We start from the raw sequence: 24,226 nt of genomic DNA on the forward strand, positions 1-24,226 counted from the left end.
CCAGATCTTTGGAAGAAGTTGGTTTGCTGTGCAAGACAACCCGTCAACTATAACAGCACAACCTGAATTTGCTGGCATGTGACTGAATCCAAGCTGAAAAGAGCTACAGTCTTGAAGCGCCCCAAAAGAAAGAAAAATGAGGGAGAGGAGGTGGCAGAGAAGAGGGGGGGAGAGAGAAGGAGGAGGTCCTTGACAAGTGAGATCACATTCCAGTGTAAGATAATCTTTTCCGTTTAGTAAAACCCATCTGGTGAGGCCAAAAATATGAGTGATGCTAAATGTGTGAATATTTATATAGAGAGATATCTCTATTAATAGCCAGCCCAGTCTCAAAGTGGGAAAAGCGTATGTAGCCATCCGTACTCGAGAGGGAGATACCAACAGACTTAAGGGAACTGCAAGGTTTGCAGCAGTATATTAAAAGAAAATAAAGAGAGGTTGACCCCTAAAACAGCCCAGCGAGGACTGGACATGCTCCCTTGTTGCAGAATGCTGTTGAGAAGCAACAACTGAAAACTGCAGCGGAGGAGAAACAGAATGAGTATTCTGGGAAGGGGAGTGGCTGGCTGGCGCTCCAACGCACCGACATTCCACACTGAAGGGCTTTGTTGCAAGATCCGCTTGTTTTGAGGAACCTCAGGCCCTGGGGGACCAAGTGTGATCCTCCAAGACTCACTATCTGGCCCTAGAGACTCTTTTCAAGGCCCAGCCTCTCCTGAATCACACTGTCCCTCAGCCTTGCGTCACACGCTCCTTTAGTAGATTTGCCTGGCTGAGGGACTTCACTCTGGATTTGTGAAGGGTTTACTCCTTAGCCTTTCACCAAAGGTGTCGTGGGTTTTGAAGACGCTCAAACTCAGGATGAAAGGGATAATCGCACTAAGAGGAAGGCACGCTTGGCAAACCCTCACCATCATCAACTCCCACCCAGAAACCTATGTTGGAAGGAAGTGTGGATCCAGAAATGGCCTCCACAGTCACTTACGGAGTCACTGCTAAAGCCGTGTTTGTGGAAGACAATCTTACTCAGCTATGAGTGATTGCCATGCTCTGGTCCATGGAGTCATGAAGAGTCGGACACAACTAAATGACTAAAAAACCCTTGTATCCTTTTTAAAAAAATTGTTCAGAAGGCTATTGTCACAATTCCAAAAGATTGAGTTTACATTTCATGCTCTTCAGTTTGGCAACCTCAGAGGTTCAGCAGACTAAGTGATATAAAGCAAACCTTTTTGAATGCAACCTATTAAAAGCTTGATGCTGCAACAGTAACCTCTGTAAATAATGAAGACTTTCCAGCTCATGTTTGTCACAGCAAAAGTGCAGCATGAATTAAAAGATGGGGAGTGATTAAACAAGTGAATCTTGTTTGGTGGCATGTTACCAAGCAACTATGAAGTGGCTGAGACAACCATTCTGCAAGAGACAAAAGGAGGGGGAAGCCTTCGTGCCTGAGAAAATGTTTCAGAGTCTTGCCACGAGGTGCATTCAGCAATTTCTTGTTTGAAGTACGACAGCCCATTAGCATTCTCTTGCTGAATTTCAGCTTGCTGGAATCAGGTATAAGGCTTATAAGACAGGGCGTAGACACTTAGTGCAGGTGCTCGAGTGGAGTCCCAGAAAACAAAGGGAAGAAAATATCTGAAGGGGCTGTATTCTTTCAAAACGATTAGGTGGGTTTTGCAAACAGTTCTTATGCACTTAGCATGGCCAATAACAGCAACTGACTACCTGAAAGATCATTATCTCCCTTTATGAAATTGCCCAGGCGCTAAGATCCTGAGGTGAACTCCTTCTTTGGTCCCATCAACATTCAAGGTGCGGTAAGGCTGGGCGATATCTGGTTTTCGACATCGTGATATATCACCTGCTAAATATCACAATACATCACAATGTCTGAAATAAGGACGGAGCCATGTAGAGGCATTGGCTGGCTTCACGTTTTTTCTTTCTTTTTTATAATTTTTATTAAATTTTCTGTTTTACAATTTAAAGTACTCATTTTTACATCCTTATGACTTCCCTTCTCTTTTCATGGTTCATTTTACATATCATAAATCCCTGCATATTTTACAAAAACTATACCATTCAGTATTCCATTATTACATCCATCTAAACTTATTTACACTGTTGAATTTATCTTAATGCTGCCAGTGTTTTCAGCTGCACACAATTATTTCCCATATATTCAATAAACGTTTTCCAGTCTTCTCTAAACGTATGTTCTTCTTGTTCTCTTACTCTATATGTTAATTCTGCAAGCTGCCACATATGCTGTCAACTTAAGTTGCCATTCTTCTTCGGTTGGGACCTCAGTCATTTTCCATTTTGGGACTAACAAAACACAGGCCGCAGTAGTGGCATACATAAATAACCTTTTTTTGACACTTGGGAATTTCAGCCTGAATTATCCCCAAAAGAAAGGACTCTGGTGTTGTGGGGGGGGGGGAGTACTTTTAAACATTTTTTTCAATGCATTATGCATCATTTCCCAATATGGCTTTACGTTTCCCCCTGCACTGTGATTTTTGCATAACACACACACACACACACCATAGTTCACAATATATTGCCAGTTCAAAAATTATGAAAACAATATCGCAATATGGACTTCAAACCGGTTTTGGCCAATATATTGATATATTGCCCAGCCCTAAGGTATGGTTGGACTCAACCCTCAGAATCCCTTCCAACTCTACAACTCTGTGATTCTATGAAATGTAGAAAAATGCAAATCTTTTTCCACTGTAAGCCTGAGGCAAGGGTACTACTATCTCCTTTATCTTATCATTTGCACAGCACACACCAAGGAATAGTGACACAAATAATATTTATCATCATTAAAGGGGTAGGACTACCTCTCAGGAAGAGAGCCAGGAGGGAAGGCTGCTCAGAAAATCAAGGGGGTGGGGAAACGTCAGTTGAGATTGCAGGGGATCTCTGGTCCCTTCTTATTCTTTGAGTGGCAGCTTTGATCCCAGCCTTGCTAATGATCACCTCTCACTTTCCACGTTCACGGAAGGACAATTACCGCAGTGACACAGGGCTGAGGCCAGAGCCCCAGAATTTCAGCACCAAGACTGGGAAAAGCTTGCAGGGGATGTTACACCCGTTGCCTGAATCTTAGCACCAAGGTTGAAGAAATGAGCGTCTCGCCATTTTGCGTGGCAAGACCCTCAAGCCCAACCCCCCATTAGCATAAAGAAATTCACACCAAGAATTTTTGTTTAAGGTTATTGGGTAAATTTTTTGGCCACAACTTTATTGATTACAGGAAATGAGAGTGGTATTGGCTTAAAGAGTAAAGGGACCCCTGACCATTAGGTCCAGTCGTGGCTGACTCTGGGGTTGCGGCGCTCATCTCGCTTTATTGGCCGAGGGAGCTGGCGTACAGCTTCCGGGTCATGTGGCCAGCATGACTAAGCCGCTTCTGGAGAACCAGAGCAGCGCACAGAAACGCCGTTTACCTTCCCGCCGGAGCGGTACCTATTTATCTACTTTCACTGGTGTGCTTTCGAACTGCTAGGTTGGCAGGAGCAGGGACCGAGCAACGGGAGCTCACCCCGTCGCGGGGATTCGAACTGCCAACCTTCTGATCGGCAAGCCCTAGGCTCTGTGGTTTAACCCACAGCGCCACCTGCGCAAAAGACTATATCTGACTCCTGCCCCCTTTGCAGGAAGTCTGTAAGGGTAAACCACCCAAAAGCTGCTTCGGGGGAACCCGCCTGCATTTCCCCTGGTGTCCCCAGAGGCCTGGCATGGCCCTAGCCCCTTAAGACTTTGGACAGGAACCAGGCCCCGGATTCCTTTAACAGAATACCCTTGACCAATGGAGGGGCAGGCGATGACCGACAACCCCTCCCCCACTCAACAATAAGCCAATGCCTAATCGCCAAACCTTACAAAGTTGTGACGATTGCTAAGAGGTAGGCAAAAACCACGTGGCCCATGCCAATTCGCCAAATGGAAAAATTCCTACCTGGTCCCCGACCCAAGACGGGCAAGCAACCAAAGTCCAAAGCAAGGCCAAAGGACACTTAAATTAAAGGGAGGGTGGGCGGGTGTTCGGCAGCGTGAAACAGGTGCTTGGCACACGTCGCGCTGCCGCTTTTATACATTCCCCCATGATCACCCATTCAAATTGATTGGGCAATAGCCCTGGGTGATCATGGTGCCACCCTGGTGTGAGGGTGATGGCTCCACCCACGCTAGGGGGGGGCGGGTTGAGGGCCTTCCAGAGGAGGGCAACCAAAATGGTCAAAGGCCTGGAAACGATGCCTTATGAGGAAAGGCTAAGGGAGCTGGGCATGTTTAGCCTGGAGAAGAGGAGGTTAAGGGGTGATATGATAGCCATGTTCAAATATATAAAAGGATGTCACATAGAGGAGGGAGAAAGGTTGTTTTCTGCTGCTCCAGAGAAGCGGACACGGAGCAATGGATCCAAACTACAAGAAAGAAGATTCCACCTAAACATTAGGAAGAACTTCCTGACAGTAAGAGCTGTTTGACAGTGGAATTTGCCGCCAAGGAGTGTGGTGGGGTCTCCTTCTTTGGAGGTCTTTAAGCAGAGGCTTGACAACCATATGTCAGGAGTGCTCTGATGGTGTTTCCTGCTTGGCAGGGGGTTGGACTCGATGGCCCTTGTGGTCTCTTCCAACTCTATGATTCTATGATTCCCGCAACCAGGACCATCTATTAAGATGATCCCACCTGCACAGCACACAGATGCAGTTCAACTCGGGGCAAATCCGACTGAACACGAGAGAGAGGCTGCACTGTGGTGGAAAAGAGGGCAAGACTGTCATTGGCTGCTTGAAAACCAGCTGCTGGGAATCACAAATGAGAACGCTGTTGCAACCAGGTCCTACTTCCTGGCTTCCCAGCGACATGGGCCACCGGAGGCTGGTCTGGATGGGCTTGATCCAGCAGGCGCTTGTCCTTTTCCAGAAAACGTATGGTTACAAAAGTCGGCTGCCTGCCCCTCTCTCTGCCGAACGCAAGAGCCCATGGCATCCCAAATGCACACACGGGGTCTTTAGAGAATGGAAGACACGGGGGAGACTGCCGTGGCTTTAAGAAATACAGTGATACCTCGGGTTACATACGCTTCAGGTTACATAGGCTTCAGGTTACAGACTCCGCTAACCCAGAAATAGTACCTCGGGTTAAGAACTTTGCTTCAGGATGAGAACAGAAATCGTGCTCCGGCGGCGCGGCAGCAGCAGGAGGCCCCATTAGATAAAGTGGTGCTTCAGGTTAAGAACAGTTTCAGGTTAAGAACAGACCTCCGGAACGAATTAAGTACTTAACCCGAGGTACCACTGTATGGTTTATTCACCTATTTGCCCCTTCAGTCTGCATGGAAGGAGTCCAGATCTGACAGCACAGACCTTTGAAGAGGGGCTTGTACTCCACAGAAGTGCAGTCTGTCTCTACAGCCAGCCCTGCAGCCAGCCTCTCCAAGATGGATCTCAGCTCTTCTTCCTCCTTCTTCTTCCCAGCCACCCTTGCTCCCAGAGCATTTACTCTGGCAACCTTCCAAATCCCCAGTCTCTGTTTCACAACTCAGGGCAAGGGGAAAGGAGTTCTCTTGTACTGTTAATGTCCCTCAATTGCTCTCTATTGTTGCTTAACAGGGACATGGGTGGCACTGTGGTCTAAACCACTGAGCCTCGTGGGCTTGCTGATCAGAAGGTCGGTGATTCAAATCCCTGCAACCGTGTGAGCTCCCATTGCTCTGTCCCAGCTCCTGTTAACCTAACAGTTCTAAAGCATGCCAGTGCAAGTAGATAAATAGGTACCTCTGCGGCAGGAAAGCAAACAACATTTCCATGCGCTCTGGTTTCCGTCACAGTGCTCTGCTTCACCAGAAGTGGTTTAGTCATGCTGGCCACATGACCCAGAAAGCTGTCTCTGGACAAACGCCGGCTCCCTCGACCTGAAAGAGAGATGAGCGTCGCAACCCCATAGTCGCCTTTGACTGGACTTAACCGTCCAGGGATCCTTTACCTTTATTGTTCCTTAGCTTAGCCACAGGAATTCCTCTGTAGCTTGCATTCTCCCTTCATGTCCCAAACAATCAAAATCCTAGCATTTATTATTTTCTAGGTTTTAGGGGGGAGTTCTCCCCCTTAAATCTATAACAATACGGCAATAATTTTCTCGTGATAACTGGGGCTGCTGCTTCTCATCTCAGATCAGCTTTGCTTTTTCTAATTCCCCGTGCAACATCACCTGCTCAGAGCCCTGGTTTTACTGTTGTACTTCTTTATGGTTATAATCTTGGATATGTCATAGTTTTAACATCAAGCTTTTTGTCACTTAGACGCAAAGAGCCCAATCTGCATGTGATGTATAGGACAGCTAATTAGCAGGTGGAACACCAGCTGAGTATCGTTGAATTTGCATCCATGGTGGTGCTAAACCGTCAGATTCCAGGGAAGTGAAGAGTTAAGGTTCAAGAGGCTTGGGGGACCGGAATATTCTAGATGCGTGGAGATTGACACTTTAATGATCTCAGAAATGGCTTAAAATGACAGGAACTAGGGTGACACAAATGCGGCATCGCCACCTGAGTGGCTTCAGAGGAGAAACGAGAGCTGATCCTTTGCTTAGATTTGCAGCCTAAAAGCGTCAAATTGCAGATGCTCTTTCAGGAGTTTGCATTCTTAGGGAGAGGGTATTATTAGTTTAAGGGGGGAAAACCCGTGCAATTATCATGAAACCTATTTGGGGGTCTTTTAGAAATCTGAAGCTCTGTTGCATACCATCTGCTAACCACCAAATGTTCTTTCCTTTGTTATGAATAAAGAATATTTCAGCACCAAATACACACAAGCGAAAGCGACGATGAAATTCATTAGGCTGCAGTTCTGCATGTGAACAGGGCAGGTGGGGAAAGTAGTTTCAGACAGGTAGTTTTATTGAGAGAGAAAGCCTTCAGGAAAGGGTCCAAGTGTGTGTGTGTGTGTGTGTGTGTGTGTGTGTGTGTGTACATATAGCTGAGGTGTGTTTTATGTTGTTGTTGTTTAGTCGTTTAGTCGTGTCCGACTCTTCGTGACTCCGTGGACCAGAGCACGCCAGGCACTCCTGTCTTCCACTGCCTCCCGCAGTTTGGTCAAACTCATGCTGGTAGCTTCGAGAACACTGTCCAACCACCTCATCCTCTGTCGTCCCCTTCTCCTTGTGCCCTCCATCTTTCCCAACATCAGGGTCTTTTCCAGGGAGTCTTCTCTTCTCATGAGGTGGCCAAAGTATTGGAGCCTCAGCTTCACGATCTGTCCTTCCAGTGAGCACTCAGGGCTGATTTCCTTAAGAATGGGTAGGTTTGATCTTCTTGCAGTCCATGGGACTCTCAAGAGTCTCCTCCAGCACCATAATTCAAAAGCATCAATTCTTTGGCAATCAGCCTTCTTTATGGTCCAGCTCTCACTTCCTACATCACTACTGGGAAAACCATAGCTTTTACTATACGGACCTTTGTTGGCAAGGTGATGTCTCTGCTTATTAAGATGCTGTCTAGGTTTGTCATGGCTTTTCTCCCAAGAAGCAGGTGTCTTTTAATTTCGTGGCTGCTGTCACCATCTGCAGATGCCATCAAGTATTAACCACCAACTCTCACTTGACTCTTTTTTTAAAACCTTGTGACCTTGGATGTACTAAAGATTAAAGACAGAGTGAAACCTGCTGGTTCCATAACATAGAGGAGCTTTTTTTAAAAAAAAACCAACCAGGTGCATTTTGCCATCTGGGCCGGCTTATCTCTCCTACACACATCATACCTGATCAACCAGTCGGAGGATTTGAAGAAGTTCCCATCTGCATCTTGCTTCCCTCTCTCCTCCAGTTGCAGGGAAAAGGTGCAAGTGGGGAGGGGGGGCAGAAGAGATTTCTTCTATGTGATAGTTGCACAAGGAGCTTGATTGACAGGTGCCTGGCTTAACCTTGAGCTTTAACTGATGCCGGCTATGGCTTTGCAACAGTGCAAGTAGAATACGACATTCAGAAATGTCATGTCTCTCTTCTTTCTCTCCCCACTCCCAAATGAAAAAGAGATTCTGGTGGTAATGAATAGAAGAGTTACCCTTTATTTATTTTGGTTGTGTGGGGGGATGTAATTTTGCAGCTGTATTCACCTCCCAAAAAAAACATGTAGGTCATTTTCATAGAACTTAGAGTGCCCATATTTGGGACAGTGATTCCTAAAGCTTTTTAGGGCTCTGCTCCCTTGGTTCCATAAACTCAGGCCCAACGCCCTTTCTCTATATATAGCATTACTCAGAATAGACATTTGCATGACCCACTAATGAAGATAATAACAATCAAACTCAAAATACAGTTGTACCTCGGTTTTCGAATGTAATCCATTCCGGAAGACTATTCGACTTACGAAACGTTCAAAAACTGAAGCATGCATTTCCAGAAGCATTTACGTCCAGAAAACTCAATATTGAAGCCACGTAGCATGTTCAGCTTCTGAAAAGCATTCAAAAACCAGAGCATCTACTTCCGGGTTTTCAGCGTTTGAAAGCCAAAACGTTTGACTTCCAAGACGTTAAAAAACCAAGGTACCACTGTACTAACAAAGAATTCAAAATCCAATTAAAACTATTTAGTTCAATAAAACAAAACTGGTGAACTTGAACCAGTGGAACCAACTTTTCAAAGTCTGAGAGTCGTTTACACCTTCATTGCTGTCATGCCTTCCCCATGCCTCTTAGCACCTCCTTAGGTAATCTCATGCTGACAGCTTCCAGGAGCCACAGGTGAGAGCTGAGTGCAGGTTGGGGACCAAAGGTGGACAAGCTACCCCAGAAGGAGCATGATGGTGATCCCCATAGACCCCTGGAAATGGCTTTCACTAGACGGCTAAGCCAGATGAAGGTAGCCAATGGGTCTCAAACCCTCAGTGAGTTAGGGACTTCCCTTGCATGCAAAAACAGGGTCCCATGGATTGAGCAGGTGAGACCAATAATGGGTCCAACAGTCAAGAAGGTGGTTCCTGCACGTGCTGCAGAGGGAAGTGAGGGGCAGATGGGTCTCGTCAGCCTGGGAAGACAGTGTGGGGTGTATCTTCACTGTAGCAGTCAAATACAACGTTTCCTGTTTCCTAGAGTGGACACACAGGGGAATGTTGCTCCAGACCAGGAGGACTTCCAGTCATACCTGCCCTGGAGCAGGTAGATGTGACCAGGTAGATGGGCATGACCCTAGCAGACCCTATAAAGGAACTAGTCACGCAGCTATCTTCCTCTTTTGCTACTGCTCTTTTGCCATCTTCCTCTCTATTAGCTCTCATCCAGCAGCACATGGGCTCATCCCTCACAGAGGAAGAACCCACACTTCTCTCTGTAACTGTAACTACAAGCTAAAGCCTGCCTTCAGGACCATACAGTGGTACCTCTGGTTACGTACTTAATTCGTTCCGGAGGTCCGTTCTTAACCTGAAACTGTTCTTAACCTGAAGCACCACTTTAGTTAATGGGGCCTCCTGCTGCTGCTGTACCGCCGGAGCACAATTTCTGTTCTCATCCTGAAACAAAGTTCTTAACCCGAGGTAATATTTCTGGGTTAGCGGAGTCTGTAACCTGAAGCGTAGGTAACCCGAGGTACCACTGTACTGTGAACTGAGCATAAGTAAACTTCACCATTACAGTGGTACCTCGGGTTACATACGCTTCAGGTTACATACGCTTCAGGTTACACTCTCTGCTAACCCAGAAATAGTGCTTCAGGTTAAGAACTTTGCTTCAGGATAAGAACAGAAATCGTGCTCCGGTGGCGTGGCAGCAGCAGGAGGTCCCATTAGCTAAAGTGGTGCTTCAAGTTAAGAACAATTTCAGGTTAAGAACGGACCTCCGGAACGAATTAAGTACTTAACCCGAGGTACCACTGTACATTTAAAAGAAGACTGTCGTATCATCATTGTTTTTAAGAGGGAACTAAAGGGGAATTTACCAGGAACAATCCTATCTGGACAAGCCAGACTGGACTGCTCAACTTATATGGATCTAACGAATGCCTCAACTAGTTTCCCGCAATGTACAAGGGAATGTGCTCTGCTACTAGCTCACTAGCATGAGTGAGGAAGGATAATATTTAATCAATATATCCTCTCCTACTATCCTCAACATTCTCACAGGCAGCCGATCAAGGAGAAGGAAAACTCTGATCCTAAACTTCTGCCTTGCGGGATGTCTTCAGGAGAAGAAAAGGCAAAGGAGTAAATACACAAATCTGGAGTAGCGTCCCAAGACAGTTGGATGGAGCCTTGTATGTGGTGCGCTAGGAAGACATGGAAACACCCCATAAGCAAATTGGGATGAATGCTCATTATGCTATACCCACTCAGAACAAATGCTTGATGAAGACCAGACATAGTCTGACCACCACATGCACTTTGTGCAAGCAAAGATGGATGAATGCTGAATAAACAGATTGTCTGCAGGAGCCTTAACTAGTTTCAATAGATATGACAGCTCCTCATATTCAGCAAATGGTAATTATCAAGGAGTTCCAGGAAAGGATGTGCTGTGCGCTAATTTGCACTCCCTCCCTCCTTGCTTAGGGTCTTGGATAAGCTGCAAGAGACGAGCAACAGCCAGGGTGTCTCCATCTGCCTCCCAGCTTGGCTTAGCTCCCTGCACAAAGCTTGTACAGTCGGTCTTTGTAGTGGGGCCGGGGTGGATTGCGCCTGGAAAGAATTGTGTTGACATGTGGTGGTGAGAAATTGTGCTGATAAGAAATGGCCTTATAGAAGTGCACTCTGTAGTGTGGGGAGGGAGAGAGGGAGAGAGAGAGAGAGAGAGAGAGAGAGAGAGAGAGAGAGAGAGGTAGTGATCAGAGCCAGAGCAAGGGGACAAAATAGCCACAAGGGAAAGCCTTCGTAATGGTCAAGTTTGAGAATGGATCAAAGGTTCTGTCCCCAGCTGGTTTTGAAATACAGCAGAAATGCACACACAAGCATCTTATTAAAATATAGAGGACTGAAATCGGCCTCGTTATTGATGATATTTAGATCCTGCCTTTTCATTAAAGAGCTTTGAGTGTAGGACATACCGTATTTTTCGCCCCATAAGGCGCACCTGACCATAAGGCGCACCTAGTTTTTAGAGGGGGAATTCAAAGAAAAAAATATTTAAAGGGAGCGCTGAGCAGAGCCTATATGCATCCCAGGCTCTGCTCTGCGCTCCCTTTCATGAGCCACATGGAGCGTGTGTGCGGCGCTTGCAGGCTTTTCCCTGAGGCTCTTGGGGGCTTTTGCGGGAGGTGGGGGAAGTGAGAGAGCCTCGCTCTGTCACTTCCCCCACCTCCTGCAAGAGCCGCACGCTCTTTAAAGGGAGCGCAGCTCTTGGGGACTTTTGCGGGAGGTGGGGGAAGGGACACAGCCACGCTCTGTCCCTTCCCCTCACCTCCCGCAAAAGCCAAAGACAGCCGCGTGAAGCCTCCGCAGGGCAGCGGGATGAAGGTTCCCCACTGCCCTGCGGAGGCTTTGCACCGCTAAGGCAGAAGCTAAAACAGCTAGAGGGAGCACTGCGCAGCGCTCTCTCTAGCTGTTCTGGCTTCTGGGGTAGCCCGCGAAGCCTCTGCAGGGCAGCGGGGAGCCTTCATCCCACTGCCCTGCGGAGGCTTCGAGGGCTACCCCAGAGCTGCTCAGGAGTGCGGGGCATCTGCGTGCAGCCTGCCCACTGCTCCCAGGGCTGGTGGGGGAAGCCCGGGTCCCGTCCCCCCAGCCCCAGGGACCACACATTCGCTCCATAAGACACACAGACATTTCCCCTTGGTTTTTAAGAGGAAAAAAGTGTGTCTTATGGAGCGAAAAATACGGTACGTTGTGCCATTTTGCTTCTCTGCACCACAACCATGTGAGGAAGGCTGAGCTTCAGAGACACTGGCTGGCCTAAGGTCTCCTGACCAGTTTCATGGCAATCTGGGTCTCTGCAGTCGCGAGTAACACTCCAGAATGCCACACCAGCCCACCCCCCTTTGCTTATTAACAGTTTGTTAGAAACACCACATTGGAATCCTGCTGCCAATTCTATTGTTGCCAATACAGTTTGAGAAAGAGAAGCCGAGCTAAGTTGCTTAGACAAAGGGCTGGATCAGAACGCTTGAAGAAAGAGAGCGCATCACTTTTATGTGGAAAGGCTTCCCAAAATCCAACACTTGTACCTCGTCCCCAACCTTTTCTTTATATAAAAAACCCAAATATATACTAGAGACCTAGTCCTGCTAGGTATACTTCTCCACTAGGAGTAAGGAACCTTTCGACAACTTTGTGAAGACCACATACTTGTGAATATGACCAGAGCCGTGCAGGATTCTGACATTTCTGGGCACATATGCATGAGCATAGATGGACGGAGGCAGCTGCCCCCCCCCCACATCAAGTCAATAAATAAAAATACTTAACTAAAAGTATAATTAATGAAAGCGTTTGAAATTGTAATGCTCACTGAGGTCACTTGGATGATGTTGTGGTGCATTCTAGTGAAGATTTCAACAGATTTTTCAGAGCACTTGGGGTCAAAAGAAAGTAATTTAAAACAACTGTTGTTGGTGCCGAAATCCCAAAGGAGCAGAAAAGACTATTTATGTCTGCGACCACGGCTACACGGATGTTACTGGCCCAGAGATGGAAAGAGGATAAAGTCCCTGCCAGAGAAGAATGGCAGGTGGAGTTAATGGACTATGCTGAAAGGGCTAAAATGATGAAGAGTCAGAAATCAGGAGGAGAAAAATTTTAATAAGGAATGGGAAAAAATTATATCTTAAAGTCCATTGTAAACCGTTAAATTTGATAGTAGGATTGGAACATCAATTGTAGTTTAAGGTTGATTCTGGAAGAGGTCAAGGATGATACTATAAAAGATGCGGGAAGAAATAATTAATAATAGGACCCACAAAGGGGAGGATAGAATTCCAGGAGATTCCTTGGAATCTTGTTTTTATGATTTATGTTTGATATACCTCTGTAAATTTTTAATTTGAAAAACCAAATAAATAATTAAATTTGTAAAAAAACAACAACAAAAGCCTGTTGTTGAGACCTTTCATTCCGAATCTGCTAGACAGAGCCAGGCAGAAGATGATGGCAGGTGGGTGTCCTGCCCCCCCCCCAAATCCTGGCTACACCCATGCACACATACAAACTTCCCTCCATCCAAGAAATCAAGGGACATTATCAGGGTTGTTGTTGTTGTTAATACAATTTATATACAGTGGTACCTCAGGTTAAGAACTTAATTCATTCTGGAGGTCCGTTCTTAACCTGAAACTGTTCTTAACCTGAGGTACCACTTTAGCTAATGGGGCCTCCCGCTGCTACCACATGATTTCTGTTCTCATCCTGAAGCAAAGTTCTTAACCTGAGGTACAATTTCTGGGTTAGTGGAATCTGTAACGTGAAGCGTATGTAACCTGAGGTACCACTGTACTGCCCAAAAGACCCCAGGACAGTGTACAACATTAAGAACACATTTTACGAAGCCTAATAATAACACAATAAGAAGCATAATAATAAAATAATCATAATAACAGCACACACACACACACACCAGCTTTAGCAGGCTATAGATAATTTAATGGCCAACAGCCTGGGTAAAGAAGAATGTTTTCTCCTGGTGTATAAAGGTCCCAAACTGGTGACCTGTGGTGGCCCAGATTAAACTCCCAGGGCAATTGATGGGCAATTAATTTGTATTAAGATATGGCAAAAGTTTACCCCACAGTTTCATTCAGAAGCAGAGAAAAGCACTGTAATATACTTAAAGGAGTCCACCCATTGTTTTGTACCTCAGTCATTGATTTTTCCCATCCCGTGTCCGTAAGGATTAAGCGTTAAGTGTGCAGAGCTGGGAATGAAGCTGCCCTCTCCACAGCTACAAATAAATATGCTTTTCTGAATCCATCTGGTCCAGAATTTTCTCTCCAAAAGTCAGAAAGCACTAGGCAATGCAAGACTAAGCAAATCAAACGAAGACCTGTTTATAAGGGCTTTCTCGGTAGTGGCACCCACCCTGTGGAATGAGTAATTATATAATGTTTAGCAAACATCTGAAGGCAGCCCGGTATGGGGAAGCTTTTTAAGGTTTAAGGTTTTTTATTATGTTTTTATATGTGCTGGAGGCTGACCAGAATGGCTGGGGTAACCCAGTCAGATGGGTGGGGTACAAATAAATTATTATTATTACTACAGTGGTACCTCGGATTTCGGACGTCTCCGTTGCAGAATGTTTCAGTTTTCGGATGCCAAAAACCCGGAAGTAAATGCTTTCATTTTCAAACATGCCTCGGAAGTCAAACAGCTTCCGTTGTGTGTATCTGTTGTTTTTCACAATTTTCTCTACTGAATTGGCAGACCACCCTTTGCACCTCAGTTTTCGAACGTTTCGGAAGTCAAACGGTCTTCTGAAACAGATTACGTTTGAAAACCAAGGTTCCACTGTATTATTAGACAGAGCCCAGACATTTGCATTTTCGCAGGTGGCTTGGATTGTGCTCCTTGGTGCATATTTCAGATCTTTTCAGCAAACCAAGAGCAGTGATAGGGGTTGCAGGATGAACCGCCGACAATTAAACCCTGGAAGAACCATAAAACAAGATCCCATTGTGCCCTCTGTACGTCAGGTGCAGGTTTTTCACACACGTACACAAAATGTTACATTTACATCTGAGGGGCAAGCGCATCTCAAAGCAGGTGTGAACAATTATGCCATTAGACACATGCACAATGCAAAAAACAAAACAAAAATAACACACACTAAAATCTGGGAACAGAAGGGACTCAGCAGGTATTAATCCTGGGATCCAAAGGGAATTACTCTGCATTCTGTATGGGAACCTTCATCTCCTTACAGACTCAGTTAAGTAGCATTAATACAAATATTCATTTGTCAATGGTAATTTTACAGATGGGAGAGCTCCTAACAGATGGCCTTCCTTTCTCCACCCACCCACCCAAGAGCAGTGTAGCCAGGGACAGGTGCCAACGGAGGAGGAAGCCCCGTGTCCTTCCTATTTCCTGAGCTGAAGGCACCCTCTGCCGTGTCCTCTATTCCCCCAGCATCTGTGGCGGGTGGCAGGTGCGATGGCAGCAGCCCCATGGAAGACGTGCTGCCATGTCGATTCCGGAGAGCTAAGCTCCGTATAGATGGGAACTCTAGCAGGGCTGGCATTGTGCTTTCAGAGACTGATTCAGAAGTCTCCCCCTGAGATAATTGCCGTCTGAAAGGCCTAATGCCGAGGGAATCCAGGGAGCCCGCGTCTTCCTCGGCGTCGTAAAAGCCGGAAGAAAATTGGCTTAATTTCGCCAGGGTGTCCCCGCAAAAGAGGCTTGCCGTTGTTCTGAAATGTTGCCATAGATACCGCCAACAAAGCACTCTGCGTGAAATAAAACGAGGGGAAATGTAGGGAAATGAAGACACCTGAACCGTTGCGTTCCCTTTGTTGTGCCACAGGCTTGGCAGACAAACGCAACCCTGCCACCCCCAGCCCCCCAGGAGATATTCATAGAAGTGAAGCTAGGTTGAAAGAGGACTTGCTTCTGATGGTATGCAATGCAAACTCGGCCCCTTCTTACTTCTGGTTAATAAGGTTTTGCCGTTGTATCACAAAACCTCCTTGATCAAAAGCAACCACGAAACAAAATACATTTGTGTGTGCTTCACAGACAGTGATCCCCCACTCTCAAACCAGTGTCAACTCAATGAAAAGCTCTTTGTTGGTCCACAGACATCGCGACATTTTTTCTTCCAGCAATGGAAGCTCTTCTGCTCAGTTGCACCCAAAAACATCGCAACTGGCTGCAACTGCAGAATACTTGCAACCCACTAGCCCAATTCAAATGCAACACTAAACCACCTTGGTTTCACCTTGCGTGGCAAGCCCGCCCCCCCTCCCTGGAGGTTGAATAAAGACACTTGACACCAGTATTTTAGGTTAATAGGCTAAAAAAAAAGGCCACAATTTTATTGGCTTCAGATTGTGAGTGCTACAGTCATACCTCGGGTTGAAGTAGCTTTGGGATAAGCATTTTCGGGTTGCGCTCCGTGGTGACCCGGAAGTAAAGGAGCGTGTTACTTCCAGGTTTCACCGTTTGCCAGTGGCGTAGCGTGGGGGGTGCAAGGGGGGCAGGCCGCACCGGGCACAACATCTGGGGGGGGCGCGCTCACTGCCTCCGGAGTCGCCGAAGAGCCTCGGGCGCAGGCTGTAGCAGAGCCGCATGTCTCGCAGAACCGACGAGCTGTGCACGCGTCCGGGCTGAAGGCGCCCGGCAGGCAGCGGCTCTCAGCATTCGCCGCGGAGGACGTGCCAGGCAGCCCCTCCTCACAGCCCCGCCTCCGCCGGTGCTGCTGCAGCTGCTGGGCCGTTGCATTTTCCTCGCCTCTCTGCCCCCCTCCTCCTCCGGGCAAGCGGCGTCGTTTGGGCGGCAGCGCCAGCGGCAACTCGCAGGTTAGGGGTTGGGGGGGTGCAAATTACTTGCCTTGCCCCGGGTTAGGGGGCGCAAATTACTTGCGTTACCCCAGGTTAGGGGGCGCAAATTACTTGCGTTGCCCCGGGTGCTGACAACTCACGCTACGCCACTGCCGTTTGCGCATGCGCAGACGCTCAAAATGATGGTCTCCTGAAACAAGCCAGGATTAGAAACCGTAACTTGATCTTGGCTTGCTTTAATAAGCTATACTTGAATCTAACACAAATTGGTCCAGTCACGACATAAAGACAAACTGTGGTTAGTCTAACTGAGGGAACAGGTGCTTATGGTCTCCTCAAGGCCTTACAAGAAGAGGAGGAGGAGTTGGGCGAAGGTGTTTTCCTGAATCTCAAGCCAACCTCATTACACTAATGGCGTAAAATTTGCCTTTTTAAATTTGTCCCCTAAATTGTCGCACTTTAGTGGTTAGCTGCTCAGAAACTGCTAGAAATGACAACTTTTCATACCATGCCTTTATAGAGAGCCCCTCCAAATATTTCCAATACCTAGAAATTAATATTCTTGCAGCCGTGAAGAAAAATCCAGCTAAAGTTTTACCTTTCCCATCATTGTTCTGGTTGTCCCGAATATTAATTGATGCACCCTCTCTTCATGCTCGATTTACATTTTTCTTTTTATTTTAAATAGGTTTTTTTCAGGGTCTGAAATCAATTTGCAAACAGTTCAATAGCGGCAGGAAGAAAGCTATACAGAAGCAATCTGGGTCCAGTATGAGGAAACACAGTTTGAATCTATGAGAAAGGGAGACAGCTCCACGTACTGGATAATCGGAGCCTTTTCTTTTTCTTTTCTTTTTCCTTTCTGTTCAGCTCCACAACCGCGAGGGCTTGGATGATGAACAAAATGAAATAAAAGTAGCAGTTTATGGCGTTCAGATTTTGTAAATGTGGCATGCTATAAATTGCTGGACAGATATTTTTTTCCCAGGGCAGCAGCAAACTAAACACAGTCCTAAAGCCAATGGATGCATTTTGTTTGCCCTGTCTTAACACAAAGAATTAGCACAGGTGGTGCTGTGGGTTAAACCACAGAGCCTAGGACTTGCCGATCAGAAGGCAGTTCGAATCCCCGCGACGGGGTGAGATCCTGTTGCTTGGTCCCTGCTCATGCCAACCTAGCAGTTCGAAAGCACGTCAAAGCGCAAGTAGATAAATAGGAGCCGCTCCAATGGGAAGGTAAACGGTGTTTCCGTGCGTTGCTCTGGTTCGCCAGAAGCGGCTTAGTCATGCTGGCCACATGACCCGGAAGCTGCACGCCGACTCCCTCGGCCAATAAAACGAGATGAGCACCGCAACCCCAGAGTCGGCCACGACTGGACCTGATGGTCAGGGATCCCTTTACCTTTTAAGCACAACAAGAAGTGTAGCCAATCAATTTTTTGCTAGCTTCCCATTCTATAGAAAACTCATTATGCCAAAGGACAACATATATGACAAGCCCACGAAACTGCCATTCTGAAATGCAGTTTCCCCCTTGCTCTTCCAGCTCCCGCTATTGTTGTACCCCCAAAGAGGATTCACAATGTAACTGGAGCCCAAGTCTACCTGTCTTGTGAAGTGAAAGCAGTCCCAACACCCATCATCACCTGGAAGAAGGTATGTGAAAGATGCCAAGTGTTTTGTGGGGTAGAGATCTAGAGCTGAGCCAACCTTGTTTCTGATGTTAGATGCTGAAGCTTCTGTCATTTTGGGAAATGATATATAATGAGTTGAAAAAATTGTTCAAATTAACTTTCATTTTTTTAAAAAAACAGAGGCTTTTTTATTAGGAATTGTAGGTGATGATGTTCCAAGGGAAAGGAAAAGACTTTTCATGTATGCAAAAACAGCCACACAGATGTTACTAGCCCAGAGATGGAAAGAAGATAAAGTCCCAACCAGAGAAAAATGGCAAATTAAACTGTTGGGACTATGCCGAAATGGCAAAACTGACCGGAAAGCTCAGGAACCAAGAAGACCAAAACTTTAACAAAGAATGGGGAAAATTTGTAATTTATATCGGAGACCACTGTAAGCAGATGAAAACATTAGCAGGATTGCAATAACACTTGTCATGTAGCAATTACTGTGGAGATAATGGAGTTGTATAAAATATGGACTATTGAAAAAGATGCAGCAGAAAAGGTTAATTTTAGGACCCATGGAGCGGGAGGTGGGAAGTTTAGATATTCGGAGGAATCTTTACATGTGGATGGTTATATTGTTACAATTTTATATTTGTAAAATCAATTTATTATAGAAGATGAAGCTTCGCTTTCAGGTAGAGCCAGTGATCTGGAAACTGATATATACGCTGTTGTCCTCTCCAGATCTTGGTTTTCCTACAACTGCCTTCCCCCAACCTTGTGCCCTCCCGGTATTTTGAACTACACCTCCCATCAGCCTCTACCAAAACATCTGGAGGGCACTAGCTTAAGGAAGGCTGTTCTCATAACCAAGAAGTTCAGATGGCCTAGATGTTTACATCAAATTTAGAATCATAGAATTGTAGAGTTGGAACCACAAGGATCATCTAGTCCAACCCCCTGCAGTGCAGGAATCTTTTAGCCAACATGGGGCTCAGACCCATTTCTCTGAGATTAAGTCTCCTGCTCTACCGAACAAGCTTGAAGTGGTAAAACTGCTCCACTCTAGGTTGCTTACAATACTAGCAATAGGAACCAGGGGATTCAAATATCAGGAGTTCAGCCCTATACAGTGGTGCCTCGCAAGACGAAAAGAATCCGTTCTGTGATTCTCTTCGTCTAGCGGTTTTTTCGTCTTGCGAAGCAAGCCCATTGACGGATTATCGGATTAGCGCTATTAGCGGCTTATCAGATCAGCTGATAAGCGGCTTAGCGGCTTAGAAAAGGGGGGGAGGGGGGAAACCCGCAGGAACTCGCAAGACATTTTCGTCTTGCGAAGCAAGCCCATAGGAGATTCGTTTTGCGAAGCACCTCCAAAACGGAAAACTCTTTCGTCTAGCGAGTTTTCCGTCTTGCGAGGCATTCGTCTTGCGGGGCACCACTGTACTCATGTAGGACCCTGGCAGAGATACATGCCCGACTGGCATGTTCTCTCCCTCCTGGTCAATTGTTCGGGAGCTTCAAAAGCTTTCTTTAGCCCGAACATCACAGCGACTGATGCCAACAGACACTGGCACACTTAGGGATCCACAGAGTCTTCTCAGCTCGCATGACAGACCTCAGCAACTCAGCATTTTGGCTAATCTACTTTATTTACATATCAACACACACGGAGCACTGCAACATGGCTCCCTCTCTCTCTAGCATCAGACAGCAAAGAGAAAAAGAACAAAGGACAATAGTCCCATTTCACGGAACACAGTGACACAAATATCCTGTCTCTGTCACTTCCAACTCCGTGGAGTCAAAACATACACTGTCATGTGATAGACAACAATCCCATGACTGCAATCATGGAGCAGGAATTCTAACATCAAATGCAAAAACAGCATCCAATTTTATGGCCCAGGGAAAGCTTAGTTTCATGGAGGGTGGGGTTCACAATCGGATCTGGGCTTAAAGCCTGTGTCTACTGTGTTTTCACCTTGCTAAAACTCTGCAGGTCACGGAATCCCCAAAGGGAGTGAAGCTCTTAGAGGAACTTCCTGGAGACAGAGTCAACATGGCAGTACAGGTCCGAGGCGGTCCTTCAAAACATGAGAGCACAGGCTGGGTTTTGGTAAGTTCCCATTGCACTATATAGTTCAAGAGTGCCCCTCCGTACAGCAGTAGATTCCCTCATTGCGAGAAGTGAGGTTACAGGGAACCAGACAGAGGGCCTTCTCGGTAGTGGCACCCGCCCTGCGGAACGCCCTCCCTTCAGATGTGAAGGAAATAAGCAGCTATCTTCTCTTTAAAAGACATCTGAAGGCAGCCCTGTTTAGGGAAGTTTTTAATATTTAATGTTTTATTGTTTTTAACACTTGATTGGAAGCCGCCCAGAGTGGCTGGGGAAACTCAGCCAGATTATTATTATTATTGTTGTTGTTGTTGTTGTTGTTGTTGTTGTTGTTGTTGTTGTAGTGGAGCAGCATTGCTGAACAACAAATAGAGCAGGATGATGTGTGGACTATCCGGTATAAATCCATTATTATTGCATCAGTGTTGCAGAATATCCCTGCCTGGGAAAAACCCATCAGTCTTCCCTTGTGGCAGCTGCCGTGAATTCTGAATCTATGAATTGTACAGACATGAACTAACCCTTTTGGTTGCTGCGGTTCACCTTTTCTTCTTTGTGTGTCTGTCTCCCTTCCAGATTAACCCACTGACAAAAGAAGACGAGGGCATTTACCAGTGCCATGCTACAAACATGGTGGGAGAAACACAAGCAGAGGGGAATATTAAAGTCCTAGAGCAAAGCAAAAATAAGAGGGGTAATTTCCCGGCATCGGACGACATGAAGTAGCAAGGTAATGTTGATGCTGCTAGTGCTCTTTGAGTCTAGGAGTGCCATTTTGAGACATTGTGTATGTCCAGCTTGGGTCATAGTTGGCACTGATTTGTACATGGTTTACATGATGTTCTTAACGAAAAGGTTCCTGCCCAGAGGAGCTTACAGTGTTAATTTCAACTCAAGGAGAGAAAGGCAGAGGCATGAATACCAAGGAATTTCTAGAACAGCCTTAAAAATAAGCCTTCATAATAGTGCACTAAGAGGCTGGCAGCCAGTGTTTCTGTCCAAACGTGGGAAATCCCTCCTCAGCAACTAGCATGTAAATACTAGTTAGCAAGCCAGTTTGGGAAAAGCCTTATCCCAAACAAGCTAGTGGAATAAAGTACAGCAGATGGATGAGTTTCCTTTCCTCGGAGATCCATCCCTCTTCCCTCTCTCACCTGCTTGGAATTATACGCTCACCTCCATGAAATTCCTGGTCTACTATCATGCTTCATTCCAATGTATTTAAGGGTTTTTTTTCCCCCAGGATTGGGGGTTAAGACAAAGGCTTCGTTTTTAAGCAGCTTAGTGTTGTTACTGAGGACAGGTAAAAGGAATTGTAGAGGGATTATTGGCCCAGAGATGGAAAGAAGATAAAGTCCTAACCAGAGAAGAATGGCAGATGAAGTTGATGCCCCAAAATAGCTTAACAACTTTGCGCTGCCCCCTAAAAAAAGCTTGACAACTCTGAACTCCCCCCCTAAAAAAACCCACTGGTAGATCACTTCCATTTGTTTTTTCTGGGAGTAGATTGCAGTCTCTTGGGAATTGGATGTCCCTGGAATAACACTTGTAGTTCAATGGGAATTTTGGACATAATGGAGATGTAAAAGATTTGGATTATTATAAAAGATGCAGGAGGAAATGATTTACAATAGGACCCGCAAAAGGGAGGAGGGGAGTCCAGGAAATTCTTTGGAAGCTTGTTTTTATGTTGTTTGTTGGATATGTGATTGAAAAACTTTAATCTGAAAAAACAAACAAATATTTATTTATTTATTTATTTTTAAAAAAGAGGAATCGTAGAGGGATTCCATTTTGCTCATCATCCCATTTTCAAAGCCCCTTGCAGGATAAAGTGTGTTGTGAGATGGTGTCAACAAGTTTGGCACCATCACACCTGAGGACATATATCACCTGGTTCAGGGGATCTCTCAATCTGCCTCCCCGCCCCCCTATGTACTTTAAGATCAGCTAAGGAAGCCCAGCTTAAAGTGTCTCTGCCTCTTAGCCGTCAAGTAAATGGGTGGATACAACAGTTGCACTCCATTCTCCTCCCATCTGTGGAACTTCCTTCCTAGAGAGGAGTGTTCATTATTGAGCTACTTTTTACATGGTGAAATGTGGACATGTAGACAGGTTTTTCCCAATTTATTGCTGACAGGTTGGGGTTTTTTGGTGACATGTTCTTTCAGGTGACAGACTTTGTCATTTAAATGTGATTTTATTGCAACTACTGCGTTTTCACAGCGCTGCAAGCTGCTTTGAAAGCCTTTTGAGGCTATCAAATGGGAGGGGGTTAATAAGGCTCAAAACAAGTCAGCAAGCGAGCGTTGAGATTATTCTTTGAATGTAAATGCTCCAAAATCCAGAAGGATAGGGAAAGCGGTTTTCTTATTTGCACTGTTCCCACACTAGAGTGGATCATGTTCCTGGAAGTAGTATTCTCCAAGAGCAAAGATTATTGTCATGCACTGAGTACTTCCATCTTCTAGGTATGCCTCCAGGCATGTCAGTATTTTGCAGGAGATTCATGCAGATGCTTTCGGTTTGCACAATTAAAGTGTCATGTGGCCCTAGCATAACATATCCACTTGAAAGAAAATCTCAGAGTTAATCCCTACCACAAAATACTGACAGCCTGGAGACAATCTGAGAGAGAAAGCAATCAGAAAATGGGTTAAAAAGAGGAGTGAATAGTAGTACTTGCTTTTCTACAATTTCCATAGCAATGTGGCCCTCTAATTTGGCCAAAGTAACTTTCAAAGTGGATTTTGCTGCACAACCTTTGGGTGGAGGTTAGTAGTCTGAATGCATCTCCAGATGATCTCACCCAATAATTGTCTTTTCCCCTCCATCCCTTCCTTCTAGGATGAAGTGATCTGACTACCTCTGAGGGAATCAGAGCCAAGCAGACTAGAAACCCATGGAATAGTGATTTGCTTTCTTAACTTGCTGAAGACTAGAAGATACCATTTTGATATTCTTATTGATTAACAGTGCAATTTGCACACCTTTTTCTTAGAGTGTCTGATTAATACTGGGCATGTAGTGAGTGATGTAATAAATGCTCAATAAATGCTCAATAAAAGCATGGTTGGTTTTTTTACACTCTTAATTTTTTCTCTCTTTGTACTGCCGCTCAGATGTAGTTCTAAGCACCCTCTCCTTGTCTCACTGGCTTCTCACTGCAATTTACTATAAAAGACAAATCTCAACAGTAGAACTATAATACTTGTATCTTTGAAAGTAAACCCAAAGAAAGACTATTTGTTGTTGTCTTGACTTCTGGCAGTGCATTGTCAGTTGTCTTTGTTTAATCTTTAAATAAGAAAAGGATTGCGACCTTTCCCCTCATTTTCCATACTGCTATGCCTTTAACCTATCATGCATAATTTAAGCAAGGCAGAAGAGCAGGGCAGCAAAAAAAATTAATGTAATCCTACATACACTTAACTAGGAATAAGTCCCATTGAATTCCATGGAGCGTACTTCCATGTAAGCATAGGATTGTGCTGTGACACTGCCACAAACCTTCAGGCAAATTCAGTCATTCTGGTAGCACTTGTGGGCCAAAATAGCATCTTCAGATGCTTAAACAGAAGACATTTTTCATTCTCGGCATTAGCCTGCATGAGAAACGTAGGCATAGCTTTCCTTCCCAAGATAGTGATCGCTTACAAGGCGCAGTTTTCTAGCAGATCTGTGATTTCTCTCCTTCCAACGCCTCAAAAGAGAGGATTCATTCCTGATCAAAGAAATCTACACTAATCTGCATGACCGACAGCTGAAATAGCTATTTAAAAACAGCCATGCTAGATTTTTGCAAAGAAAAAGCCACTGGCTGCTGACACCTGGTGGCTACTTTCATACTTTCAACACGCAGCAATTTCTTTTTGCAGTTAAGGAGAGCAATTGACACTCTGGTACATCATTGATTTTTAACTCACTTATAGTAAATCTGGTATCGCTGACTATTTGATATGGGGAAAGGAAGACTCACTAATAAGATTGCCAGCCTGTTAATAGTTTCAAGGATTGCCTTGTAGAATTGCACCAAGACGAGAACTGT

General features: G+C 45.5%; 1 protein-coding gene and 1 long non-coding RNA gene across 2 annotated transcripts in view; both read left to right on the plus strand.

The window, feature by feature from the left end:
- Positions 1 to 23,272, plus strand: part of IGFBPL1 (insulin like growth factor binding protein like 1) — a 41,833-nt gene extending 18,561 nt beyond the window's left edge. Inside the window, exons 2-5 of the mRNA XM_083481995.1 lie at positions 17,981 to 18,090; positions 20,062 to 20,178; positions 20,755 to 20,908; positions 23,026 to 23,272. Of these exons, the coding sequence (XP_083338121.1) occupies positions 17,981 to 18,090; positions 20,062 to 20,178; positions 20,755 to 20,904 (377 nt within the window). The 3' untranslated portion in view covers positions 20,905 to 20,908; positions 23,026 to 23,272. The remainder of the gene's footprint in view (positions 1 to 17,980; positions 18,091 to 20,061; positions 20,179 to 20,754; positions 20,909 to 23,025) is intronic.
- LOC310696535 overlaps positions 1 to 24,226 on the plus strand; it is a 285,064-nt gene that overhangs the window by 145,683 nt on the left and 115,155 nt on the right. The window lies entirely within an intron of this gene.

Source organism: Podarcis liolepis (genome assembly GCF_965112155.1).
Source record: "Podarcis liolepis genome assembly, chromosome: 17".
NCBI lineage: Eukaryota > Metazoa > Chordata > Lepidosauria > Squamata > Lacertidae > Podarcis > Podarcis liolepis.